The sequence below is a fragment of the Typopeltis vanoorti genome, chromosome 8, assembly GCF_054136105.1.
Source record: "Typopeltis vanoorti isolate ZY-2024b chromosome 8, IOZ_Tvanoo_1.0, whole genome shotgun sequence".
NCBI classification, from domain to species: domain Eukaryota; kingdom Metazoa; phylum Arthropoda; class Arachnida; order Uropygi; family Thelyphonidae; genus Typopeltis; species Typopeltis vanoorti.
This window is the reverse complement of record NC_143556.1, coordinates 100745390-100769859: the sequence shown is the minus strand read 5'-3', so window position 1 is coordinate 100769859 and position 24470 is coordinate 100745390. Positions and strand designations below refer to the sequence as shown.

General features: G+C 36.8%; 1 protein-coding gene across 5 annotated transcripts in view; it reads left to right on the top strand.

The window, feature by feature from the left end:
* rad50 (DNA repair protein rad50) overlaps nucleotides 1–24470 on the top strand; it is a 664851-nt gene that overhangs the window by 302430 nt on the left and 337951 nt on the right. For all 5 annotated transcript variants that reach the window (XR_016548684.1, XR_016548685.1, XM_090396855.1 and 2 more), the window contains exon 20: nucleotides 6845–6937. Coding sequence is in view for 3 of the 5 variants with exons in the window: in XM_090396855.1 (XP_090252981.1) it covers nucleotides 6845–6937 (93 nt within the window). In the remaining 2 variants the exon portion in view is untranslated. The remainder of the gene's footprint in view (nucleotides 1–6844; nucleotides 6938–24470) is intronic.

The following is a 24470-nucleotide window of genomic DNA, read 5'->3' as shown; positions in this document are numbered from 1 at the left end:
TGTCATGTCCTCACCTTTTCGTGGTGCACCCCCATTAGGTATCTACCTGGATATTGAAAGAATGAGGATGGGCTGGCAATTTGGGATTTAGCTGACCAAATTGTATTCTTAATGGCTTAAACCAAAATTAAATATGATGGTACAACAAGACAGAATTCCATGCTGGCTGGGGCGTCGCCCGGTTAAACAAGGTCCCCGTTGTTTTCGCAAGGAAACCAGAACAAACAGCGAAAAGTCAGCTACTGGAGGAAATCCTAAAATCCACCCCAACTCAACATCACCAGAGTTCAAGATCGGTACTATCAACATAAGAAGCCTTAATGGCAAAGAAATGGAGCAACTAGCTGAGGAATTGCATAAGTACCAGATCATCATAATAGGGGTGACTGAAACAAAAAGACAAAAACTGGTGAGATGTTTCTGAGCAATAAATACAAAATGTTATATTCAGGCAATGACAATCAAGGAAAAGGAGTAGCAGCCATAGTAATCAAAACTAAATACGAGGCTAATCTTATTGAATGGCAGGCAGTCTCAAGTAGACAAATATGAGAATGGGGAACTGGACAATGAGACTTATTTGTGCCTGTGGTCCCACAGAAGGTTCTACTAAGGTAGAAGTCAAGGAATTTTTTGAGGCATTAGAGAAAGCAATGGACACAATGAAAAAGGAAAAGTTGGTCCTTGTTGGGGATCTAAATAAAATATATTGGTAAAATTTGGAGAAAAGAGCAAAGCTAATAATAATGGCAAATATCTGTTTGGATTTCTTCTAAGGACATGGATTGGTTATTACTAACACACTGTTTCAACATAAAAATGTGTACAAATTCACATGGAGAGAAGAGGCAAGGAATAAGAAAAGTCTCATTTACTATGTTATTCTTGATAGTGATGTTTTCTCCCTGCTGCAGGACGTTAAAGTGTACATAGGATTTGAAATTGGAAGTGATCACCATTTAGTCTTCAGCAGGATAAAGTTGAATTTCATACTGAAAACAAGAACATATAAGAAATTTTTAAAGTGTGTTGTGTCGTTTATTTATGCAAATCACCATAATACTGTGTCTATCAAACATACTATACAATCGCTCTACGTATTAGCCTGGAATCTTGATCATATCTCCTTTTTAGACATAAACGAATTTATATTTTTTATTGACTGCGCCAGTCTGTGCCTTATAATAATTTAATATGCTATTCAGGGAGACATTTCCAATAATCCAATATATATTTATTCCCTCACTCTTTCAGACAGTTGTGGCCAAACTCCCTCTACTAAACTTTATCCTCCCGTGACAAGTTCGTAAATTTTAGAGTGGTGGGTTGACACTCTTAGTCAGGCAAGACTCAGTTTGAGGTAAACAATACATGTTTATTTACAACGTTAAGTACAATACACAATTATATAAATTCACACTTACTAAAGGTTAAAATCATACATAAAGTTAAGATAGGAAACTCTATTCACACAAGCACTGCCTGATGCAGGCAAGAGTTAATTTTTGGTAAAGTGCTAAATACAGACTTCATTAATACAATTCATTCATCTGAAATCACTCTTTATAATCTTTGGGACACTAAGTTAAATTAACCTCAATATATGGTTCTTAGTTTCTCTCTTTACAATGCTATTAAAACCATTTAAGTAATCGGGACATTTGGCTATAGCCTACTGCATTAGTCACTTAAGAGTTCACAGGTTAGAATTGTCCTGACATTATACACTTCTTGTATCTAAAGTTCTTCATACAAATAGGCTCCAAAATTTTAGTAACAAAAGTTTACATTACCTTCACTGTCATGGAATGGGTCTACTGGTTGATACTGCTTTAGTAGTTCCCGAGGTTTGATTCCTTGCTTGGATCACGTGCGGCGTCAGATTCCTGCTATGTGGGCTATTCTCTATCCGCTCTATGGCTACCTTTGTCATCTGAGAATTTTAGGGGAACATCCATGACATGGCACCCGCTTGCAATGAAAGCGTTAGCTGCGTCGCGCTGGAACTCTGTCCGTAGCTTCATGGACTGCGTGATTCAAATTTCCTGCTGCCACTCATCCTCGCCTGCGGCATGGTCTGGAAACCACTACCTCAATCGGACCGCCTCACAACCACCAATCCTGCGGAAAAAAGACCCCCCCCCCTCTCCTCCTGTAATCGCTTATATTTTTCATTCATAGTGCCTCCTATTTTCTTCTGAAACCCTTGTGCGGTGCTATGCTATTCTCGATCTCCAATGATGTCAGCATTTTTTTTCTGTCGTAGGATTCACGGAACTGCTATTATGCACATCTCTTTCCTTGTATTATGCAGCCTTGGGTGCTTATGCCAGCACGTATCAAACCTTTGGACCCACTCTTACAATTTGTTCAATGGAATAATCAAGTTAACCTTAGCTGAATGGTATAATACAAAATTTTGATCTTCAATTCACTTAAATAAAATTTGAATAACACATTACATTACTACACTGTTATACTTCTTTACCATTTTATAATCTGATACATTCTTAGCGTTATATTTCATTACCTTATATAATTTAACACATTTAATACATTCTAATTTGGTTTTGAAGAAATGCAAGTATTTTCTTCTTTTAAATATTTAGTTTGCTGTGTTATGCTTGTTGAATTCTGAATGATTTGCTGATACTATGAGACAAGACCATTCAGAGTTCAACAAAAGTGAATAAAAACTCAGCAGCTCTCAGATGTGAACTGTAGACTAAAATATACTAACATGATTGAAGAAAATTGTAGGCACTAATGGGGTGGAGCCCCCCCCCCTGTGTGTGTGTGTGTGTGTCAAAAAATAAAACACGAAGAAAAATATGAAAGAGTAATTATAACAAGTACGGAAATGAGCACAAGTTTGTCACTACACAAACATTAACAGTGAGTTATTACTGGGAACAGTTTTAAAAAGTTTTAGTAGCAACATAAAGAATTTAAAGTCCTAATTTAGGAAAGAGGTAAACTGTTGGAAGCAGAAAGGTACCAGTCAATGAGGGCTGATTAGCAGCAGTTTGGATTGTAAAATAGTAGAAGAGAAAGGTGTGTGTGTGTGTGTGTGTGTGTGTGTGTGAGTGAGAGAGAGAGAGAGAGAATACTATTGTTTGGGAATTTGATTATCAAAGATGAAAAACTAGAACAGGTGCTGAAAGTGTGTTTGAGAGTTGATGTAATTAGTGGAATGTCTGAGACTGTGGAGAGAGGAAAGATGACATGATTACACTGTGCTAGTTGGAACAAATAATTTGCAAGGTAGTGGAAATGAGACAGCATGAAATTTCAGAATGTTTTTAGAAGCTGTGAAGTGTAAAAGTGTTAAGGGATGGTTGGAAGAATATTGTCCAGCTATGATAGTAGGAAGCTAAGAAGAAGAAGAGAGCTGTTTTACTGAGGATGGTTTGCATCTGAGCGAGAGTGGTAGTAATAAGCTTGGTGGATTGCTGTTAGTGGAGGAGAGAGTTGGTCTTTATGGGGAAATGAGAACTAGATAGTGGGTGTTCAGGTATAAGCTTTTATAATGGGTATGTGTTGGATGATGATGGAATACATGATGTAGCTTCGGAAGCCACATCGGAAGTAAAAAAAAAAGTCAATATCTGAAGAGGAGACGGCCCCAGAAGGAAATTAGAGGATTCATTTGTTTTAGCAAGGAATAATCTTTAACAGTCAGGGTAAGCACGTGAGTAAAATTAGGAATCGGCTAGAGATATAGAATTTGCTTTCCTTATAGAATGAACACGTAAGAAGTGATATAGATATTAGAGTCAGGGAAATTTTGTAAGTCTTGTAGTTATTGTAGAGAGGTAAATTCATAAAGAAAGTAAATTATTTTAAGGAAAAAGTAACGACTTAACAATGCTCAGGATTTTTTTAAATCAGTTTTATATATTCATTTTGCATTTTTCATTTATTTTTTTATAATAGTCTTGCTCTAAGGACCAAACATGGAACTTTTTTCAAGCTTCGTTGACCAAAACTTTTGATAAGCCCAGTGAATACCATACCTGCAGCAAGTAGAAAGGCTATATGTTTGAAATTCATGTTTCATTAATTTTTGCATTTTTAATTCACAACTTAAGAATAATATTAAGATATATAATATTTATTTAACTTATTTGCTGATATTTCACTGTTGTTATTATTATTATTATTATATGGGCATCTCCATGGAGTCCAAAGACTTATCACTGGAGGCACAATCTATCATACCTCTCCTTGAACCCATTAACAGAAAAAGTACTCACAACTGACTCTGGCAACCCATTCCACTCATTCACCACTCTCCAAGCAAAAAATCTAGTCCTCACACCCCTACTGACCACACCTTTATTCAACTTCCAGGGATGACTCCTTGTTCTGGTTCTTCTAGCCAAATATTGAACCATTTCCCCTGCATCTGTCCTATAAAATCCTTTAAGGAAATTAAATGTCTATCATATCCCCTCTTTTTCTCCTAACACCCAACTTCTGCAATCCACACACCTTTAATCTATCCTCATATGGCACATTCCACAGGCCACTCACCATCTTGGCCACTTGCATCTGAATCCTCTCCACCATTTCCACATCCTCAAGAAACCCATTGAACCAGACTTGAGCAAGCACAGAAATCCAGATGTGGGAGTATCAAGGTTTTATAAAGAGGACTAACAGCTTCCTTATCTCTACTTGTTAATGTGTTCTTCACTAGCCAAGTAATCTTATGTGCTACCTTAACATTATCTAAACTTTAACTCTCTCTACCACCTCACCTAAATCTCTAGCTTCAACTATTTCCTGGAGTACAGTGCCATCAATATGATAAAAGGCTTGCAATCTGTTTATCCCAAAGAGCATAACTTCACATTTCTCGACATCTTGTTATACCCAGCATCTTCAGAACACGAAGTTTGTCACAGTATGAGAATAGTAACAGTTAACAGTGGGACAAGTTTAAAAATTGTAACAGATTACACAGTGGATAAGTCCAAATTGATGTCATTTATTGTTGGATAAGAATAGAGTTAACAGGTATTAATTTGATTTTAAAATGACTTTCTCACAGATTTTTGGTTAATTAATATTAGCCATACTTGTTGGGGTTTCATGTCAAGAGTGATATGAAACGTTCCTGTGACTGGGAAACAGTAAAGAAATATTTCTACCTAGTACTATGCTATGAATTCTGCAGTAACATAAGAGGTGTCCAATAACAAGAAAGTCATTCTATCTGTCCAGTATTTGCATTAGATGATAAAGAGAAGCAAGAATAGCAACATAAAAATGAACAAGAATAAACATCTCTTAACCTCGCTTATCTATCTGTAGGATGACTATTTCAGTCATTGTCCATTAAAATGATAAATATATTAACTCTTCTAGAGTACAAAACATTTTGAAGTAGTTGATTTAATGGTGTAAGTTTCATTTATATGTTTTATAAATAAATTTTCGAAACTGCTGAAAACATTGGTGTTCACTCTGTTTGTTGTCCATTTCTGTTAAGTATATATTTATATGATTACATAGATGTATATCTGTGTAATAATTTAAATATATACATAGAAATGGACAACAAAAAGAATTCTTGCTCATAATGCATTTCACTAATTACATATATTCAAAATTTATTTAAAATTTTACTCTGTTATAATTTGATTATTAATATTAGTATCCCATATGGGAGATTATTTAAACAATGAAAATTTTATTTATTTGAAATATTTATTTAAAAATGATGCAATAAAAAACAAAACATTGAACTGTTAAAGTCAATGTTTTTATTTCATTGTTATGTTAGTCATATTATATCATATAATTTGTATATACACAAAGAATTATGCTGAATGACAACACATTTTTGATATTACATTAGCTGATTACAGGCAGTTTCAACTTTATGAATTCCTGGACTTAAGAGTTTTTTTCAAGTATCAACAGAATTGAAAATATGAACATTAATTGCAATAAATAGATGCTAAATATTTATAAAGATGACATTTTAAACCACACATGTAGCTATAATTTCGAAAGGATTTTAAGAACTACCAGAGATTGTACGAAATGAAACAGAAGTAGTTATTAATATTGTTAAGCAACTGCAACTTGAAGTTTTTACAACTGACATTATTGATCTGCTTCAAGCATGCAATAGAGAGCTCAGAAAAAAACCTCCTTGAAATGGCAAAACCTGAAGAAGCTGAGGAAGAAGATTTCAAGGGACTAGACAAAGTTTTTCAACACATGAAAAAGCAATCCACATTTTCAAGTTACAAGATTCGAATTTCCAGTGTACTAGAAAAGTTTTTACAGATTTAAAAAAATGCTGCATGCTAATTTAAGAAGAAAAGAGAAGACTGTCTAGGAAACAAAAGATTTGTAATTTGATTGATTTTAAAGGCTATGTTTTCAAACTTTGAATTTTTCTGAAAAAAAAAGTTTTAATTTCTTTGGATAAATAAATAATTGTTTAAGCATTAACTGTTGTTTTGTTAACCTTTATTTGACTTGATTATGGTCAAATTTCATCGTTCAGAATGTAATCCCTGTTTTTAACATTATGTCTAGGAAAAATTAATTCCCTTTATTGTGCAACAAATTAATCCATAAAGTTAGGAACTTCCAGCATTTCATTATAAATTGTTAATTTTTCACTGTCATTAATATGAAATTATTTCAGGAAATTGTACTCATCTTTTATCTTTAAAATTATAGAGGTTCTATCTTTAATTATGATTTAGAAGTAGCCGTTTTATAAAAATTTTGTTATTATTATAATTATATCCTTTAATATCTGAATTTTATTCATCTGCTGATTTTTATGAATTTTGTTATACTGTTTAAATTTTGACAGTTCGACATCTGAACATCTTGACTCACTAATATCAGTTACAGAGAAAAAGAAATCAAAACTATCATCTCTGAAAACAAGAAAGAAAATCTATGAGTAAGTAATTACCCATTAATGCTACTTCTGAAATTTGCTGAGTAGACTAATTGAAGTTAGATTTGCCATTGATTTACAAATTGTTGCAGAAGTTAAACAATAATAAAAAAATCTGCTTGTACTGATTTTGCATAATAAAACAAAACAGCATTAAAAATATTAGTATAGTGTTATTTCATTTTATCACATTTTATCAGATCAGTGTAAAATATTACTTTAAACCATCTATACTTAATTAATTTTTGTTTGTTCAGAGAGATAGGTGGCTCAAGAATAATATATAAAAAATAGATAGGCCAGCAGTTGACAAACTGCTGTCATTTTCAGTCTTTACTAAAATCTGGTATAGGATAGTTTAAATTTAAAAAAGGAAAGGACCATCAATGCTTATCGAAACAAAACCATTTATTGGAGCTGTGAAGAAGCTACTTCTGCTACTGCCATGTATGGTCTCCAGAGTAGAGTTCCCTTCCTATGATTTTTAGTCTTTAGACTTCATAAGGGAGGTGATAAGACTAAAGAAGCTTTAGTCTTATCACCTCCCTTATGAAATGATCACCTACTCAGTGGAGACAGATTATGAGGACTGACTTCTGAGAGAAAGGAATATATGTGTGTGGAACTACAAGAGCGGTCAGTATAAAAAACTAAGCAGTTTGCAGCTATATCATTGAATGAAATATTCAGTGGAAAAAGAGATTAATTGCTTTTTGTTGAAAGCTTTTTCATTTGGTTATACTATAAAATTAAAGATTCCAAGAAATTATATTCTTGGTTTCATCCTTTATCCAAGTGTAACCCAGTCATGAAGTGACTTCATGACTGGGCTACTTGATAGAGGCTAATGACTTCACATTAATTAACTTAGTATCCCATAATGCAATGTAATTGAGTTACTAAGGCTCCCACTGATGAGACCTCAATAAACGATGAAGCTGGTCTGGGTAGTGGCCCTTCCCATAATGCATAGTATTATACATATCAGTAAGGATATGTGTGTTGCATTATGGGATACAGGCAATTAACGTGAAGTCATTAGCCTCTATATACAAGTAGTCCAGTCGTGAGGTGACCTCATGTGCAAACTTTGTCTACTTACATTTGGATAAAGGATGAAATCAAGAATATAAATTCTTGATATCTTTAATTTTATTTTTTAGATTAACTGCTTGAGGTATACTTAAGACCTAACTAACAGAGGTGATGCCTGATTTTGCTCTATGGATCAGGAAGTTAAGTAAGGCAGGTATGAAATCAATGATGAAGAGGCATGCAATTTGAAAAAAGGCATTATGGAGACAGCATAATATTACTGGTAATAACTGACATAACTAGTCAGTTATATGAGAAGTACAAAGAGCAGGCAAGGATGGCTTTCAAAGATGACTTATTTGAAAAGGGTAAATAAGTTTTTTTTTTTTTTATCTATAATGAGACAAAAAAAATCATAGGAGTTCATTCAATATGATGCCATCAGTAGAAGAAAGAAAGAATCATTATAGAAGGATGATATTGGTTGTTGAAATTACAGAATGGTAACCACTTCTGAGGATGTGGTCAAGATATTGAATGAGCCATTAATATAGGTATTTCATTCTTTTGAATCTAACCATTCAGAACTTGAGTGCAATGAAAAGAGTGGAGAAAGGTACTGATGGTGATGAATAAGAAGTATATGGGATATTGAGTAAACCTGATGTTTAATAAGGCTTGATGATATATCCCTGCATGTTTTGAGGGAATGTTCTATACAATTAACAACAGCTTTTGATGTACTTGTTTAATATGAGTCTTACATTGGACCAAGTTCCAAAGGAGTGGAAAGAGGACAAGATTGTTCCCCTTCATAAGGGAGGTGATGACTAAACTTTTAATTATAGGCCAATCTGTGTATATCTGCAGTTGAAGTGTTGGAGAGGTTTGGTGAGGACAAGATTCAGAATTGGGATTGAAAACAGCAACATTCTTTTTGATGTGTCAACAGCAAGAGTTGCTTAAGAGAAGATGGTTTTAACAGCCTGCTTACTTATTGTAAAAAAGTGAAAGATGCATTAGACTAAGGAGAAGCATAGAGTGTTATGTGTAGATTTTGCAAAGGTCTCTGATAGATTGCCATATGGCAGGCTGATAAATTGTAACCATTGGGGTTGGATAATAAATTAGTGCCAAATTGGCTGTCTAATAGGCATCAGCAACTTTGCAGATAATGCAAAGTTGGCAAGCACTATGAGTAGTCAAGCAGATGTGTGATTTTGTAAAAAGACCTGAATAGACTGAGGGAGGAGTCAAGTGTTGTAAAGATAAAATACTGCATGTCCCCATACCTCTTAAATCAATACACAAGTTGACAACAAAACTTTTTCCAACCTTTATATTCAAGATACATCAGAAAGACAGCTGTTGGCAGATATAATCTTCATACCACTTTCAAACCACACATCCAACTTAACCTTCACTCATTCTCCTAAGGATCAGTTTCATCCTCTTACACATCCTGCATATAAAGTTCAAGGGTTTGATAAGACTTCCTTATTTCTACTAGTTAGTGCTATCATCAACATTGCACTTATCTGATTTTGATTACTTAATCACCTTAGCAGTCACCGAAAGCTTCAGCTCTGTCTTATCATAGCCAGGTTTCATACCAAAAAATGTCCCTTATCACCCTTAACTTTGCACCATCAACAGATAATTGTATATTACTATCTGGACTGATCCCAGTATCAGTAATATGTAAGTTAAACAACAGTAGCCAGAGTACAGAACCCTATAGCATGACACTGGTTGCCATTTTTTTTATAGAATTAATGCCCCCATATATTATTCTTCTCTCATTGAGCCATTCTGCTCTCCTTGTCAGGTGCCTGTTTAACAAAAAAAGTATTGTGATATATGTAACCCTTCTGCCACTCTATGAAATGTGAGAAAATTTCTAAAGCAATACTTATATTTAACAGAACTGGTATGTTTTTTCAAGATGATTAAGGTGTTATCTACTCACCTCTGAATCATGATTAATCTCTTAAGCACATTAATAATGACTCCAGAGATATGGTTGCTTCTGTTCTAGCTCTGCATTATATAAGGAATGCCCTTGTATAAGGGAATTATACAAGGGTGCTCCAACTATTCACAATGAGACTCAAGTTAAATAATTAACCATATTAGAAGCAATGCTGTGCAATAGCATAATACCTCCCATTCATCAACCTCCCTGTATCTAGTTATGTAGCCCTGAAGAATCCAGAAACTCTACTCTATATTATAGACAGACAGGTGGTCTTTTTCAATCCAAGTGTCACATTAGCAAGGATGATGAAAATCAGCATGTAAAAACTTTCACTACCATCAATAAAATTTAAACCTTGCTGTATGTAAAGTAGAAATACCATTTTCTCATTCATTCACTGATATAGTTTCATCCTGAACAGTTAATGTTTTCTTTCTAATCTTTATGTTGAGAAAATGAAATTAGTTATCATTCCACTTATATCTGAATACAACAGTGAAATATGGTAATGGCTAGTCAACATAATAATAAAAATATATCACCAAAGTCCTGATTATGTCCTCCTGGTGAGTAGTGCAGGGATATGTAATATATTATCATAGTACTAAATGAAAAGTTTACTCTAATTTCCTGTCAACAATTTTCCTACAACTGAATTTGTTATCTCACAGTACTCCATTATTATGAAATCTTTTATTTTGATCTTCTTAGACACTTTCACTTACCACTGTATCAGTCCACCTAGATCTGAGTTGTCTTCTGTTCTTTTTCCTGCCATTATGACAACAGGTACTTGCTTTGCTAACCTTTCCTCTCCCATTCTGCTTAAGTGATAATATCACCTTTGATTAGCTCTGCCCCACATATTCTTGAATGCTAACAGTGTTGAGTGTCTTCCTAAAACCTCATATTTAATATGATTCATGCCATTTATTCACTACTTATCTTTCTCAGAATTCTCATATTATCTGTCATCTCCAGTCTTTGATCAGGTGCTTTATTTCAGACCCTGCTCTCAGATCCATAAGTTAAGACTGGCTTGAACTCTGTCTTTTATGCTCCTAGTTCAGTGATTTGACTAATTTCTCTGTTTTTTATTGCATATAAATTTATTCATTTGACCTCCCCACCATACTAGCTTTGCAATTCTTGTCTATTTCCATATTTAATTTGCCATCTTCACTAAATCTTATACCTAAATAGCTGAAATGGTTTATTTTTTCTATATGTTAGGTTCTCCATTCAGGATGCAGTTAGTGTTTTCATTGTTCTCCCTATTTTTTTAGTCTTTGTGTTTTTGTTACTGATTTTCAAAGCAGATTTATTACAGCATTTATTCAGCTAGGGAATCCTGCACACTGGTGCTGGATTTATTTAAGAGTATTACATCATCTGCATAAAGTGTTGTTGAATATCTGTAGTTTTGATATCAGGCCCAATGCCACATTTCTTCATGATGTGATTTATATATGTGATGAATAACAGTGGAGATAATGTGCACCTGTATATATCACACTTCATTTAACATTAAACCATCTTCCTGTACCTCCTTCAATTCTAACTTCTGATATAACTGAAATACAGGCTATTTGTTGCTTGATTTATAATTTAATTGTAGCATTTAGAACATTTCTCTTGGCACCTTGTCATACGATTTTTCCAGATCTACAAAACTTAAACTTTCACAATTTGTTGTCTTTAAGTGAAATTCTGATCCCAATAACATTTATTTCACCTGAATTCAGCTCATTCCTATCAATGTTTCCCTTCCATCAATTTTTCTTGATGTTTTTCAAGTATACTTTCATAAATCTTACCTGAAGCACTCATTAGGGAAATTCCTGTTCTCATGTTCAGTTTGCTATCTAGTTGGCAGTAGCCTATGGGATGAAAAGCATATCTGCTCTCCAGCCGACAGTCTGTGGGTTTGAATGCCACATGGGCATGGATGTTTGTGATTGTCTTTGGGTAGGGATAAATTTCATTACCTTGTGTGAGACCAATGCTTCATTTATTGGAGGTCTGAAATGGCTTCATCATCATCAAATTCCTGCCATGTACCCTCAAGGGGGTGTACAGGATATGATAGTACTATATGAAAAATTTACATCATTACTAACTCTCTATCTACAATTTTCCTCCAAATCAGTCTGTTACTTGTCAAGACTCATGAAATGGCTTCAAAAAGTTCAATTTTCTGTGTGCAGAGCAGTCTTTCTGGATTATGTAAAAAAGTAAATTAAAAACAAATGCAAATAGAAAATTTAATTAAAAGAAAAAAGGGAAAAATATCCTAACTCACTTATGGTGCAAATTTAGTGGAGGAATTTAATGTGTCTTTTGTGTTCATCTTTTCTTACTGGGATGGTGCGACATGTTTCTCCTATGTAAGGTAGGTTGCAGATGCACTGAATTTTGTAAACCCCCTGTGTGGGCAAGGTATGGAAGAGCCCCTCTATGTGGGGCACATGTTTATGGTGGAGGGGACATCCCAGTGATGGTACTGGCCCTTTTCATTCTTCCTCTTTTTCTTTTCTTCCCCTATTCTTTGCTCCACTATTCTCCCAAGTCTTTTTTTACTATCCTTTCTTCCAGACCACCATCACTGGGATCCAATGCACTGCTGCCATGTGGTGTGACCCATGGATAGCTAGAAAGGGGGGGGGGGATCCTGGTAGTCTTGCACCACTTTGGCAAGATGGGCCATCCTGGATGGCCTAGCTAGGATCAATCAGCTAGTGGGTTGCCTACAAGGGTTAATAGATTTGCAGTAAGTCTCTCACCCCATGATCTCGGGTTGGGATCCACAGCTTGCTGTAGTGTCGGTATAGCATCCAGGATAGTTGTAGTGTTTCACTCCTGAGTGCACTCATGGCTTGCCGGTCAGTGGGCATCCATGTGTGGTTCTGCAGTGGGTGGAGAGCTCTTGCACCAAGCCCAAAACTCTTTAGGCGTGGATTCTCAAACATTTTAGGGGCCATAAATTCCCAATCAAATATTAATATCATAGATACAGCAGAAGTAAGAAATGAAAGATATATGATACTAGTATAAATGTACCAGTGTTTTTGATCATCCATGCAACAGGTGAAAAGCCAGTAGGGAAAATGTCAAAAGGGTTTAGAAGGACTGGCAAGACCTCCCAAAACGGTTAAGAAATTACGTTCTAGTGATATCCTTGTGGAAACATTGTGTCAGCAACATACTATGAAACTACTAGGAGTAACATCAATGGAACACCAATCACAATAACACCTCATAAAATACTCAATTACTGTAAAGTAATGTATCAGAATGGGATCTCCTTGATGTTCCTGATGAGGAGATATGTTCAGAGCTTAAAGAACAGGGAGTGACAGGTGTGAGATGCATCCTGATATGTAGGGAAATCATCCTTATTTTTGATACACCTAAACCTCCAATATCTGTAAAAGCAGGGAATCTCCACTGTCCTGTTAAGTGTACATCCCTAATCTGCTAAGATGCTTTAAATGTCAGAAAAATGGCATGCCCAAGCTGCCTGTTGTGGCTCTACCACCTGTGCCCAATGTGGTAATAAAGAGTATGATGACAAATCTTGCTCTTCAAAAAAAAGCTAAATGTGAGATTTAGCTTTTTTTTTGAAGCTGGATGATCTCTCTGCCAACTGTCGTGCATGTCAGAAGTGGAAAGATGAAAAAAAAAGACAAAAAATTAAGGCATAACAAAGCATATCATATCAGGATGCAAAAAGAAAGCTAACCACTACACTACCACAGCTGCTCTGAGATCCTTGTATATTGAAAAGGTAAATTAAGAAAATGACAACAGCAACTCAAACCTGTATGTCTATTCCACCATCTGATAATTTCCCCATACCTGTACTTTATGATCGCGAGTGCTTCTCTGCTGAGCGCATCAATTGCATGACCTATGGTCTTACTCCAGAGACAACTCCAAAAATGGTTCTATTCGATGAAAATCCACTTGTCAAAAAAAATTATGGCAAAGATATCACTTAAAGATATACCACCAGACATCTCCACAGAAAAAATGAATTCTTCAGTATCCACTGAAAGTAAATTAAACTTGCCATCTGATCCTTATGCATCAGATGTATTGAATATTTTACCAGAGGAAGATATGGCACTGGCCATCCCTACATTCCAAATACAATTGATAAATATAAGCCTCACAAAACCAGTCAAGCCTATAAACCCAAAACAATAGGAAAATTTTTACAATTTAACTGTTGTGGGTTTTGCCAGAATACTGATGATATCAAGATTCTGTTGCAGAAACATAAACCTCTCTGTTTCTGTCTACACGAAACATACTTAAGACCCAATAAGCACCCTACCTTAAGGAATTTCACTGTTGTACACAAGGAAAAAACTGGACGTGGTCCTGCTCATGGAGGAATAGCTATCCTAGTGGGCAGTCATACTTCTTTCCATCATGTCCAACTTAATGTTGCTTTGGAAGCAGTAGCGATTTGCTTATCCACAGGATTTCTTATTACAATATGTTCAATTTATTTACCATACAGTGCTGAGTTAAATGAAATTGATCTTGATAACCTTATTTTGCAACTGCCTGAACCCATACTTCTGATGGGTGACTTTAACCCTCTCATGCATCATGTCCACTCTGGTGGACGGCTACTATTGGTTTACTTCACAGCTCCATGAGACATGTTTTGTAACCTCTGATGCATGCAGTCCACTCCAGTGGATTTCCTCTGCATAGTGGTGTTACCTAGTGGATAAGAATGTGACTTCCACAGTCTTAAATTGCTTTTAATTTGTACTGTGTAGTCAAGATGGCAGACTTGAAGATAGCAGGTGCACATGGCAGTACAATTTCCACAAGATTATTTTCTGGAAAAGCCTCAAGTGTGATAAATAAATATATTCCAATTTATTATAGTATCTACTATTACCTGTAACAGACTTACACTACTATTACAAGTAACAGACTGATTTGGAGGGAAATTGTAGATAGGAAGTTAGTAATTATGTTAATTTTTCATGTAGTACTATCATATCCTGTACACCCCTTGAGGGTACATGGCAGGAATTTGATGATGATGATGACTATTACCTGAAATGTAATTTTTTCATTGAAGCTTTATAACTACGTTGATATCATACAATATATACCTGTCCACTGTAATGGACTGCATGCATGTTGGGTAATAAAAGACCAAGCCAAGTGTTTACACCCTAGTGCTGCTCAGTGGACCAAATGCAGTTGAATTTTATAGAAATGACTATTAATGCAATAGTTAATGAAAGTTAATGTAGAAGTGGACATTGTGTAATGTATATCCATACACATTCTGATAATAATAATAATAATAATAATAATAATAATAACAACAACAATGAAATTACAATGTCCACTTCTACATTATCTTTGTTTACATTATCTATCATTTCTTCTAGTGGAAAGGCTCAGATGTTGGTTATGCATTTTTTACTAAATAATTTAAGGAAATGACAACATCAACTAGGATATACATTAAAATAAATTTTAATATACTTCAGTATTTCGGAAACATCACATTGTCATTTTCAAGAAACTTAAGAACAAGACACGTGCACGCAGGCACAACAAACAGTAAGTGAGGAAGAAGCAGGAAGCTATTATTTCTCCTAAAGTCTTGATGGTGCCCCCTAGCAGGCAATGTTGGTATTCTTGAGCGATTGGGCTGAAGGTCTTCTGATGTAGGTTCCCAAATTTGAGGCAGTCTCATGCAGCCAAATTTGTTGAGGTTTGGATTGTTTCTTAGGGCTGAAGCTGATTCCATGAAAAGCCTTTCATATTTGTATTTACTAAGGTGTGTTATCACCAATACAGTCACTCTGGTCTTGCTGACCATGTGCTTGGATACCTGCCATAGAATATGGTGGAAGAAAGCACATGGTAAGCAAGACTAGAGTGGCTGTATTGGTGAAACCGGATGTAGTCCTTGTGTTCTGAAATTCTGATATTTGCTGTCCTGCCTGTTTGGCCAAAGTAGGACAGCTTACAGCAGCAAGTGACCTGGTATACACCAGGTAGGTCTGGGGGGGGGGGAGAGTTTGTCTTTAGTAGAGCTGATAAGGGATGCCAATTTTTTATGTGGTCTGTAACAAGAAGTTAAGTCATGTTTTTTTAGGATCTTTGTAATTTTTTCCGAGGTGCCTCGGATATAAGGTATGGTGATGGATTTAGAGTAATCCTTGTTGTGAGGGTGGAGAGGGGGGTAGCCATTGGCTGAGAAAGTATTGAGAATGTAGTTTAGTTCTGTAGTTAGGACATTGTCATTTGAACAGATAAGTTTAGCCCTGTTGGGTAGTGTCTTAATGACTCCATATTGTTGCGAGGAGGGATGGTGGGATTGTTGGTGAATGTATCTGCCTGTATGGGCGGGTTTTCTTTAGACTGAGAAAACCAAGGTTCCATCAGGCTGGCGGGTGACTAGTGTGTCTAAGAAAGGAAGGCAGTTGTTTTTTCTTCTTCCAGGGTGAATCTGATTCAGGGGTGTTGGTTGTCTAAGTGTGTTAGGAAGGAGAGGAGTGCATCGGAGCCATATGGCCAAATAGCGAACACATCATCAACATAGCGAAGCCAAATGGTTGGTTTTTGTGGGGCAGAGTTTAAGGCTTTCTCTTTAAAAGTCTCCATATAAAAGTTGGTCAAGGGTGGGGAGAGTGAAGAATCCATGTCTGTCCCCTCTATTTGTTTGTAGAATTTTCCTTGCCAAACAAAATAGCCTGAGTTCATTGTGAACTGAAATAGAGCTGTGATATCTGGAGGAAATTTAGCTTGGATTAGCTCTAAGGATTCTTTGAGTGGGACATTTGTGAATAAGGAGGAGACATCAAAACTGACCATTATGTCGGTGTGTTTGAGTGTAAGGTTTTCTATGCTGGCTTTGAAGTGGGCTAAGTTTCTTATGTGTGAAGGTGTATTGCCAGTATAGTGTGTGAGAGAACTTTGACCAAATGTTTAGCTAGTTTGTATGTAGGGGAATCAATGCCATCCACTATGGGACGTAATGGCACATTTTCCTTGAGTATTTTTGGGAGTCCATAAATATGGCGGGGGGGGGGGGGGTATGGAGTTAAATGGTTTTAATTTGTTAGTGATTTCCACAGGCCAAGAAGTGACCTTCTTAAGGAGCCTGTGGAGTTTTCTAATTTGTGAGTTGGTGGGATTGTACTCGATAGGGAGGTAAGTAGACCGATCTAACAATAGAGCTTTCAGCTTACCTGTGTAATTTTTTTGGTTAGCAATACTGTGGCGTTCCCTTTATCAGCTTTGGTGATTATTATTTTCTTGTTTTTCTTTAATTCTAGTAGAGATTTAATTTCCTTACTGGGCATGTTGGCTTTTGGTGGTTTAGCTTTGGTCAGAACACAAGCCACGTCCAGTCTAATATTGTTGGCGACGTCGTTTGGAAGGTGTCGTATCCCACGTTTAATTCGTATCATAATATCTTCAGCAGGTATTCTTCTTGGCGCAATGGTGAAGTTGTGGCCACGTGCGAGGGCGTTGAGTGCTTCAGGTTTCACACTAAATGACGAAAGGTTGACTACCGTTTCCATAGGAAGTTGTGGTTTCGAGATCCAGTTCTTTTTTAAATTTTCAAATTTTTTGATGTGTTGATCTTGTACTTTTTTAAATTCTTTCTCACTGCAGCAGAGATGTCGCATAAAATAGACCAAATTTCGTGGCTTAAGCTGCTTGAAAGGTCATTTTCGAGTGCCTGGATAGCTAAGTTAGTATCATTCAGGAAATGGTGATTTTTTTCCCTGAGCAAGGCTTGGCTGGCATGGTTATAAATACGAAGAGCTTTTTGCAAAGAGAAACGGTGCTTGAATTTGACACATTGCGTCCAGAAGAATACCTGCTGAAGAAATTTAACGTGGGATACGATACCTTCCAAACCACGTCGCCAACGATATTAGACTGGATGTGGCTTGTGTTCTGACCAAAGCTAAACACCAAAAGCCAACATGCCCAGTAAGGAAATTAAATATCTACTAGAATTAAAGAAAAACAAGAAAATAATAATCACCAAAGCTGATAAAGGGAACGCCACAGTATTGCTTAACCAAAAGGATTACACAGGTAAGCTGAAAGCTCTATTGTTAGATCGGTCTACTTACCTCTCTATTGAGTACAATCCCACCAACTCACAAATTAGAAAACTCCACAAGCTCGTTAAGAAGGTCACTTCTTGGCCTGTGGAAATCACTAAAAAATTAAAACCATTTAACTCCATATACCCCCCCCCCCCGCCATATTTATGGACTCCCAAAAATACATAAGGAAAATGTGCCATTACGTCACATAGTGGATGGCATTGATTTCCCCACATACAAACTAGCTAAACATTTGGCCAAAGCTCTCTCACACACTATACTGGCAATACACCTTCACACATAAGAAACTCAGCCCACTTCAAAGCCAGCATAGAAAACCTTACACTCAAACACACCGACATAATGGTCAGTTTTGATGTCTCCTCCTTATTCACAAATGTCCCACTCAAAGAATCCTTAGAGCTAATCCAAGCTAAATTTCCTCCAGATATCACAGCTCTATTTCAGTTCACAATGAACTCAGGCTATTTTGTTTGGCAAGGAAAATTCTACAAACAAATAGAGGGGACAGACATGGATTCTTCACTCTCCCCACCCTTGACCAACTTTTATATGGAGACTTTTAAAGAGAAAGCCTTAAACTCTGTCCCACAAAAACCAACCATTTGGCTTCGCTATGTTGATGATGTGTTCGCTATTTGGCCATATGGCTCCAATGCACTCTTCTCCTTCCTAACACACTTAAACAACCAACACCCCAGAATCAGATTCACACTGGAAGAAGAAAAAAAACAACTGCCTTCCTTTCTTAGACACACTAGTCACCCGCCAGCCTGATGGAACCTTGGTTTTCTCAGTCTATAGAAAACCCACCCATACAGGCAGATACATTCACCAACAATCTCACCATCCCGCCTCGCAACAATATGGAGTCATTAAGACACTACCCAACAGGGCTAAATATATCTGTTCAAATGACAGTGTCCTAACTGCAGAACTAAACTACATTCTCAATACTTTCTCAGCCAATGGCTACATCCCCAAAAAAATCCAAAAAAATATTGAAACCAGTTTACCACAACTCCCCCACCCCCTCACAACAAGGATTACTCTAAATCCATCACCATACCCTATATCCGAGGCACTTCAGAAAAAATTACAAAAATCCTAAAAAAACATGACTTAACTTCTTGTTACAGACCATATAAAAAATTGGCTTCCCTTATCTGCTCTACTAAAGACCAACCTCCTGCCCTAGACCTACCTGGTGTATACAGGTCCCTTGCTGCTGTAAGCTGTCCTACTTAGGCCAAACAGGCAGGACAGCAAATATCAGCATTTCAGAACACAAGGACTTCATCCGGTTTCACCAATACAGCCACTCTGGTCTTGCTGACCATGCGCTGGATAGCTGCCATAGAATACGGTGGAAGAAAGCCACGATAATACTTCATAGTAAATACAAATATGAAAGGCTTTTCATGAAATCAGCTTCAACCCTAAGAAACAATCCAAACCTCAACAAATTTGGCTGGATGAGACTGCTTCAAATTTAGGAAACCTACATCAGTAGACCTTCAGCCCAATCGCTCAAGAATACCAACATTGTCCACTAGGGGGCACCATCAAGACTTTAGGAGAAATAATAGCTTCCTGCTTCTTCCTCACTTACTGTTTGTTGTGCCTGCGTGCACGTGTCTTGTTCTTAAGTTTCTTGAAAATGGCAACGTGACGTTGCCGAAATATTGAAGTATATTAACATTTATTTTAATGTATATCCTAGTTCATGTTGTAATTTCCTTAAATTATTTAGTAAAAAAATATTTTTCATTTCAATATTTCAAGACCACGGAATGTTATCATTCCAGAAAAAAAGCTCCAGCTCAGAGGAGGAAATTGATGAGGGTGTGAATGAACTGGTTGATAATTCTCCTATTGTGCCTCTTACAGTAGAACTGTGTGCTCGGAAGAAAACAAAAAGACAAAATACACATGGACCAATACAGATAATTCTTTTGCGGGATCTATTCCACCTTTCAGCAGTATACTGAATGTTCAAGGGGACAGTCCTACTGACTACTTTCTTTCATTGGTGTCCAAAGAACTTTTAGAACACATTGTGTATGAAACAAATTTGTATACAGAACGGGAAAGAGAATTTGTGTTTTACAGTGGCCGAGTTAAAAACGTTTCTGGGAATGAATTTGGTGATGTCGTACATCAAATACACCAGAATTAGATCATATTGGTCATCAGATGATGGACTAAGGATAAATCTGATCACAAATGCAATGCCAGTGAATCGATTTGAAGCGATTACGAGATTTATTCATTTCACTGACAACAGAGCCTTAGACCCCAACAACACAGACAGGCGTTTCAAGATCAGGCCTGTACTTGATCACATACAAAGTTCATTTTTGAGTGCAGTTGACCCAGAAAAACATCAGTCAATTGATGAACAGATAATCCCATTCAAAGGTCGAAGCATGATGAGCAATATATGCCAAAGAAGCCTAAACCGTGGGGACTCAAAGTGTGGGTTCGTGCTGGTAGCTCTGGTTATGCTTATTGGTTCTTAGTGTACCAAGGAGCAAGTGATGGAAGAGAGAATATCAGTGAATTTGGTGTGTGTTCTGATGTTGTTCTTCGTCTCTGTGATGATATTCGTCATAAAGGCCACAAAGTGTTCTTCGATAGCATTCCCATTTTTGAAGAACTCAAAAAACATGGCATTTATGATACTGGAACCTGTCGGGCCAACAGATTAGAGGGGCTCAATCACAGGTACCAACACAGAAAGAATTGAAAACGGAAGGCCGGGGCTCATTCAGATCAGTTACAAATGAGAACAATGTAACAATTACGCGGTGGGGTAGATAATTCTTCTTTCCATATTGCATCAACATGTGCCGGACATCATCCCCTAGACCTAGCTGAATGGTGGAGCAAGAAGGAAAAGAAGATAATCAATATAACCCACCCGTTTGCTGTAACATATTATAACACTCATAAGGGGGGTGTGGACCCGATGGATCAGTGCATAGCACTCTATCCACACCGGCGTCGCAATAAGCGATGGTACCTCACAGTGTTTTTCATTTCATCGATGTTGCAGTTGTGAACTCCTGGTTTTTACACAGGACAACTGGAAGCAATTTATGCCTTCTGGATTTCACACACGACCAGACAGGAGTCAAAAGAGGACGACCGGGCTCAACCCTTACTAGTCTGAAAAGACGTGCTGTCACCAAAGCTCCACCAGAAGTAAGATTCCACGAAGGTAATCACTGGAGAAAACTGACAGATATCAAGAATGCAAATAGATGGCACGATACACACTTCAAAAGAAAAATGAAGTACATTTGTGTAAAGTGCAATGAACCACTGTGCCTGGACTGCTTTGCCAGCTTCCATTCGGAAAAAGGAATGTCTGTAAGCCTAAATGCATATAGTCCACTACAGTGGACATGATTGAGAATTGGATTGAATGTATGAAAAAAATTGAAATAAAATTTACAGTGTTTTCTTATATCCTAAATAGCCTAAAAATACTTAAAATATTTTTTTAATCACCATTTCAGAAATTTATGCATGAGAGGGTTAAGGGCCACAATACTTGGTGGGGTAGTACCAACACAAATAAATGAGGTCAAATCATTGAAAGAATCCTTGACAATAATGACATCTCCCTTTTGAATAATACTTAGTACTTTCTTCTATATGCCTACCTGCTCATATTCTGCAACTGATCTTACAATCTGTTCCCCTTCCATTCTTCCACTGTTCACTTGGAAATCGAAGCAAACATATATGGAAGCAACCATTTTCCTATTCTTTGTACAATGTCTTCACAGAAACCATGTTCAACTACATGGATGCCCATATGAAAAATGGACCACGCTGACTAGAACACTTTTTTCTCATCTTGCAAAATTAAATGCTGATACCATCAGTCAAACACCTATCAATGAAGCAATAAAGTACATAACAGAGTGCATTGTCCAGGCAGCAACACCCTCCATCCCAAAAGCATAATCTTGATTTCCACTCTATTGAAAGCTTTGGTGAAACCCAGAATGACAGACACCAAAAGGATCAACACAGAGCATAAGATATATTTCATAGATCTTCCACCACATCAAGCTTAACAGCTTTTAAGCATGCTATTGTTTTGGGTTTATAGGCTTGACTGGTTTTTGTGAGGTTGAGGACCTTTGTCAGGTTTATATTTATGAATTGTATTTGGAATGTAGTGATGGCCAGTGCCATATCTTCCTCTGGTAAAATATTCAATACATCTGATGCATAAGGATCAGATGGCAAGTTTAATTTACTTTCAGTGGATACCGAAGAATTCATTTTTTCTGTGGGGATGTCTGGTGGGATATCTTTACCATAATTTTTTTTGACAAGTGGATTTTCATCGAATAGAACCATTTTTTGGAGTTGTCTCTGGAGTAAGACCATAGGTCATGCAATTGATGCGCTCAGCAGAGAAGCACTCGCAATCATAAAGTACAAGTATGGGGATTATCAGATGGTGGAATAGACATACAGGTTTGAGTTGCTGTTGTCATTTTCTTAATTGTTACCTTTTCAACCTACAAGGATCTCAGATCAGATGTAGTAGTGTAGTGGCTCTGAACATATCTCCTCATCAGGAACATCAAGGAGATCCCATTCTGATACACCACTTTACAGTAATTGAGTATTTTATGAGGTGTTATTGTGATTGGTGTTCATTGATGTTACTCCCTGTAGTTTCACAGCATGTTGCTGACACAATGTTTCCACAAGGATATCACCAGAACGTAATTTCTTAACCGTTTTGGGAGGTCTTGCCAGTCCTTCTAAACCCTTTTGACATTTTCCCTACTGGCTTTTCACCAGTTGCATGGATGATCAGAAACACTGGTACATTTATACTAGTATCATATATCTTTTGTTTTTTTCTTCTGCTGTATCTATGATATCAATATTTGATTAGGAATTTATGACCCCTAAAATGTTTGAGAATGAAGAATTCGTGCAAAAGGAGTTTTGGGTTTGGTGCAAGAGCTCTCCACCCACTACAGAACCACACATGGATGCCCACTGACCGGCAAGCCATGAGTGCACTCAGGAGTGAAACACTACAACTATCCTGGATGCTATACCGACACTACAGCAAGCCGTGGATCCCAACCCGAGATCATGGGGTGAGAGACTTACTGCAACTCTATTAACCCTTGTAGGCAACCCACTAGCTGATTGATCCTAGCTAGGCCATCCAGGATGGCCCATCTTGCTAAAGTGGTGCAAGATTACCAGGATCCCCCCCCCCCCCCTTTCTAGCTATCCATGAATCGCACCACATGGCAGCAGTGCATTGGATCCCAGTGATGGTGGTCTGGAAGAAAGGATAGTAAAAAAGACTTAGGAGAATAGTGGAGCAAAGAATAGGGGAAGAAAAGAAAAAGAGGAAGAATGAAAAGGGCCAGTACCATCACTGGGATGTCCCCTCCACCATAAACATGAGCCCCACACAGGGGTTTACAAAATTCAGTGCATCTGCATCCTACCTTACATAGGGAAAACATGTCGCACCATCCCAATAAGAAAAGATGAACACAAAAGCCACATTAAATTCCTCCACTATGGTAAAACAGGCCTGTCAGACCACACACTTCAAATATGTCACAGAATTGACTGGAAAGGCACCAAGTCCCTACACTGCACCGAATCTCTGAAAGTTCAAAGAAGCCTGTGAAATGCTGAAACATCCAAATCTAAACAAGAATGATGGATTAATAATTCCAAGAATTTGGAGGACCCATCTTTATTATTATTATCATTAAGAGAGACCTCCAGGGAGTCAGAGACTCATCAAAGGAAGCCACATACTACACACACCAGCTATCATACTTATTCTTGAATTCATTCACACTGCTTGCATTCACAACATCCAATGGCAATCCATTCCAATCACTCACCACCCTCTGAGAGAAAAATCTAGTCCTCACCCCCTTCATAGTGGCCTTCATTCTGCTTCCAAGGATGTCCTCTCATCCTTTCCTCACCCTCCATAAATTGAAAAATTTCATCAATTTAAATCCCATATGAACCTTTCAGAAGTTTGTAAGTCTCAATCATATCACCTCCTCTTTCTCCTGTTTGCTAGTGTCTGCAGTGTACAAATTCTCAGCCTGTCTTCATAATCACTATTCCACAATCCTGATAACATGGATCTTCAATCCATATATCATCCAAAACAATCCCAAACAGAAGAAAACTTTAATATCAGAGGACTCTAGAAATTGTTTAATGTAGTTCTGCTATATAACTTTTTATTTATCATCTGTATGTTATGTATGAAAAGTTTATTTTATTTTCTGAAATAATTTTTAATTTTTTTTCATTTTTTTTTCATTTTTTTCAAAAGATCATTTTTTTCTTCTGCAAACCG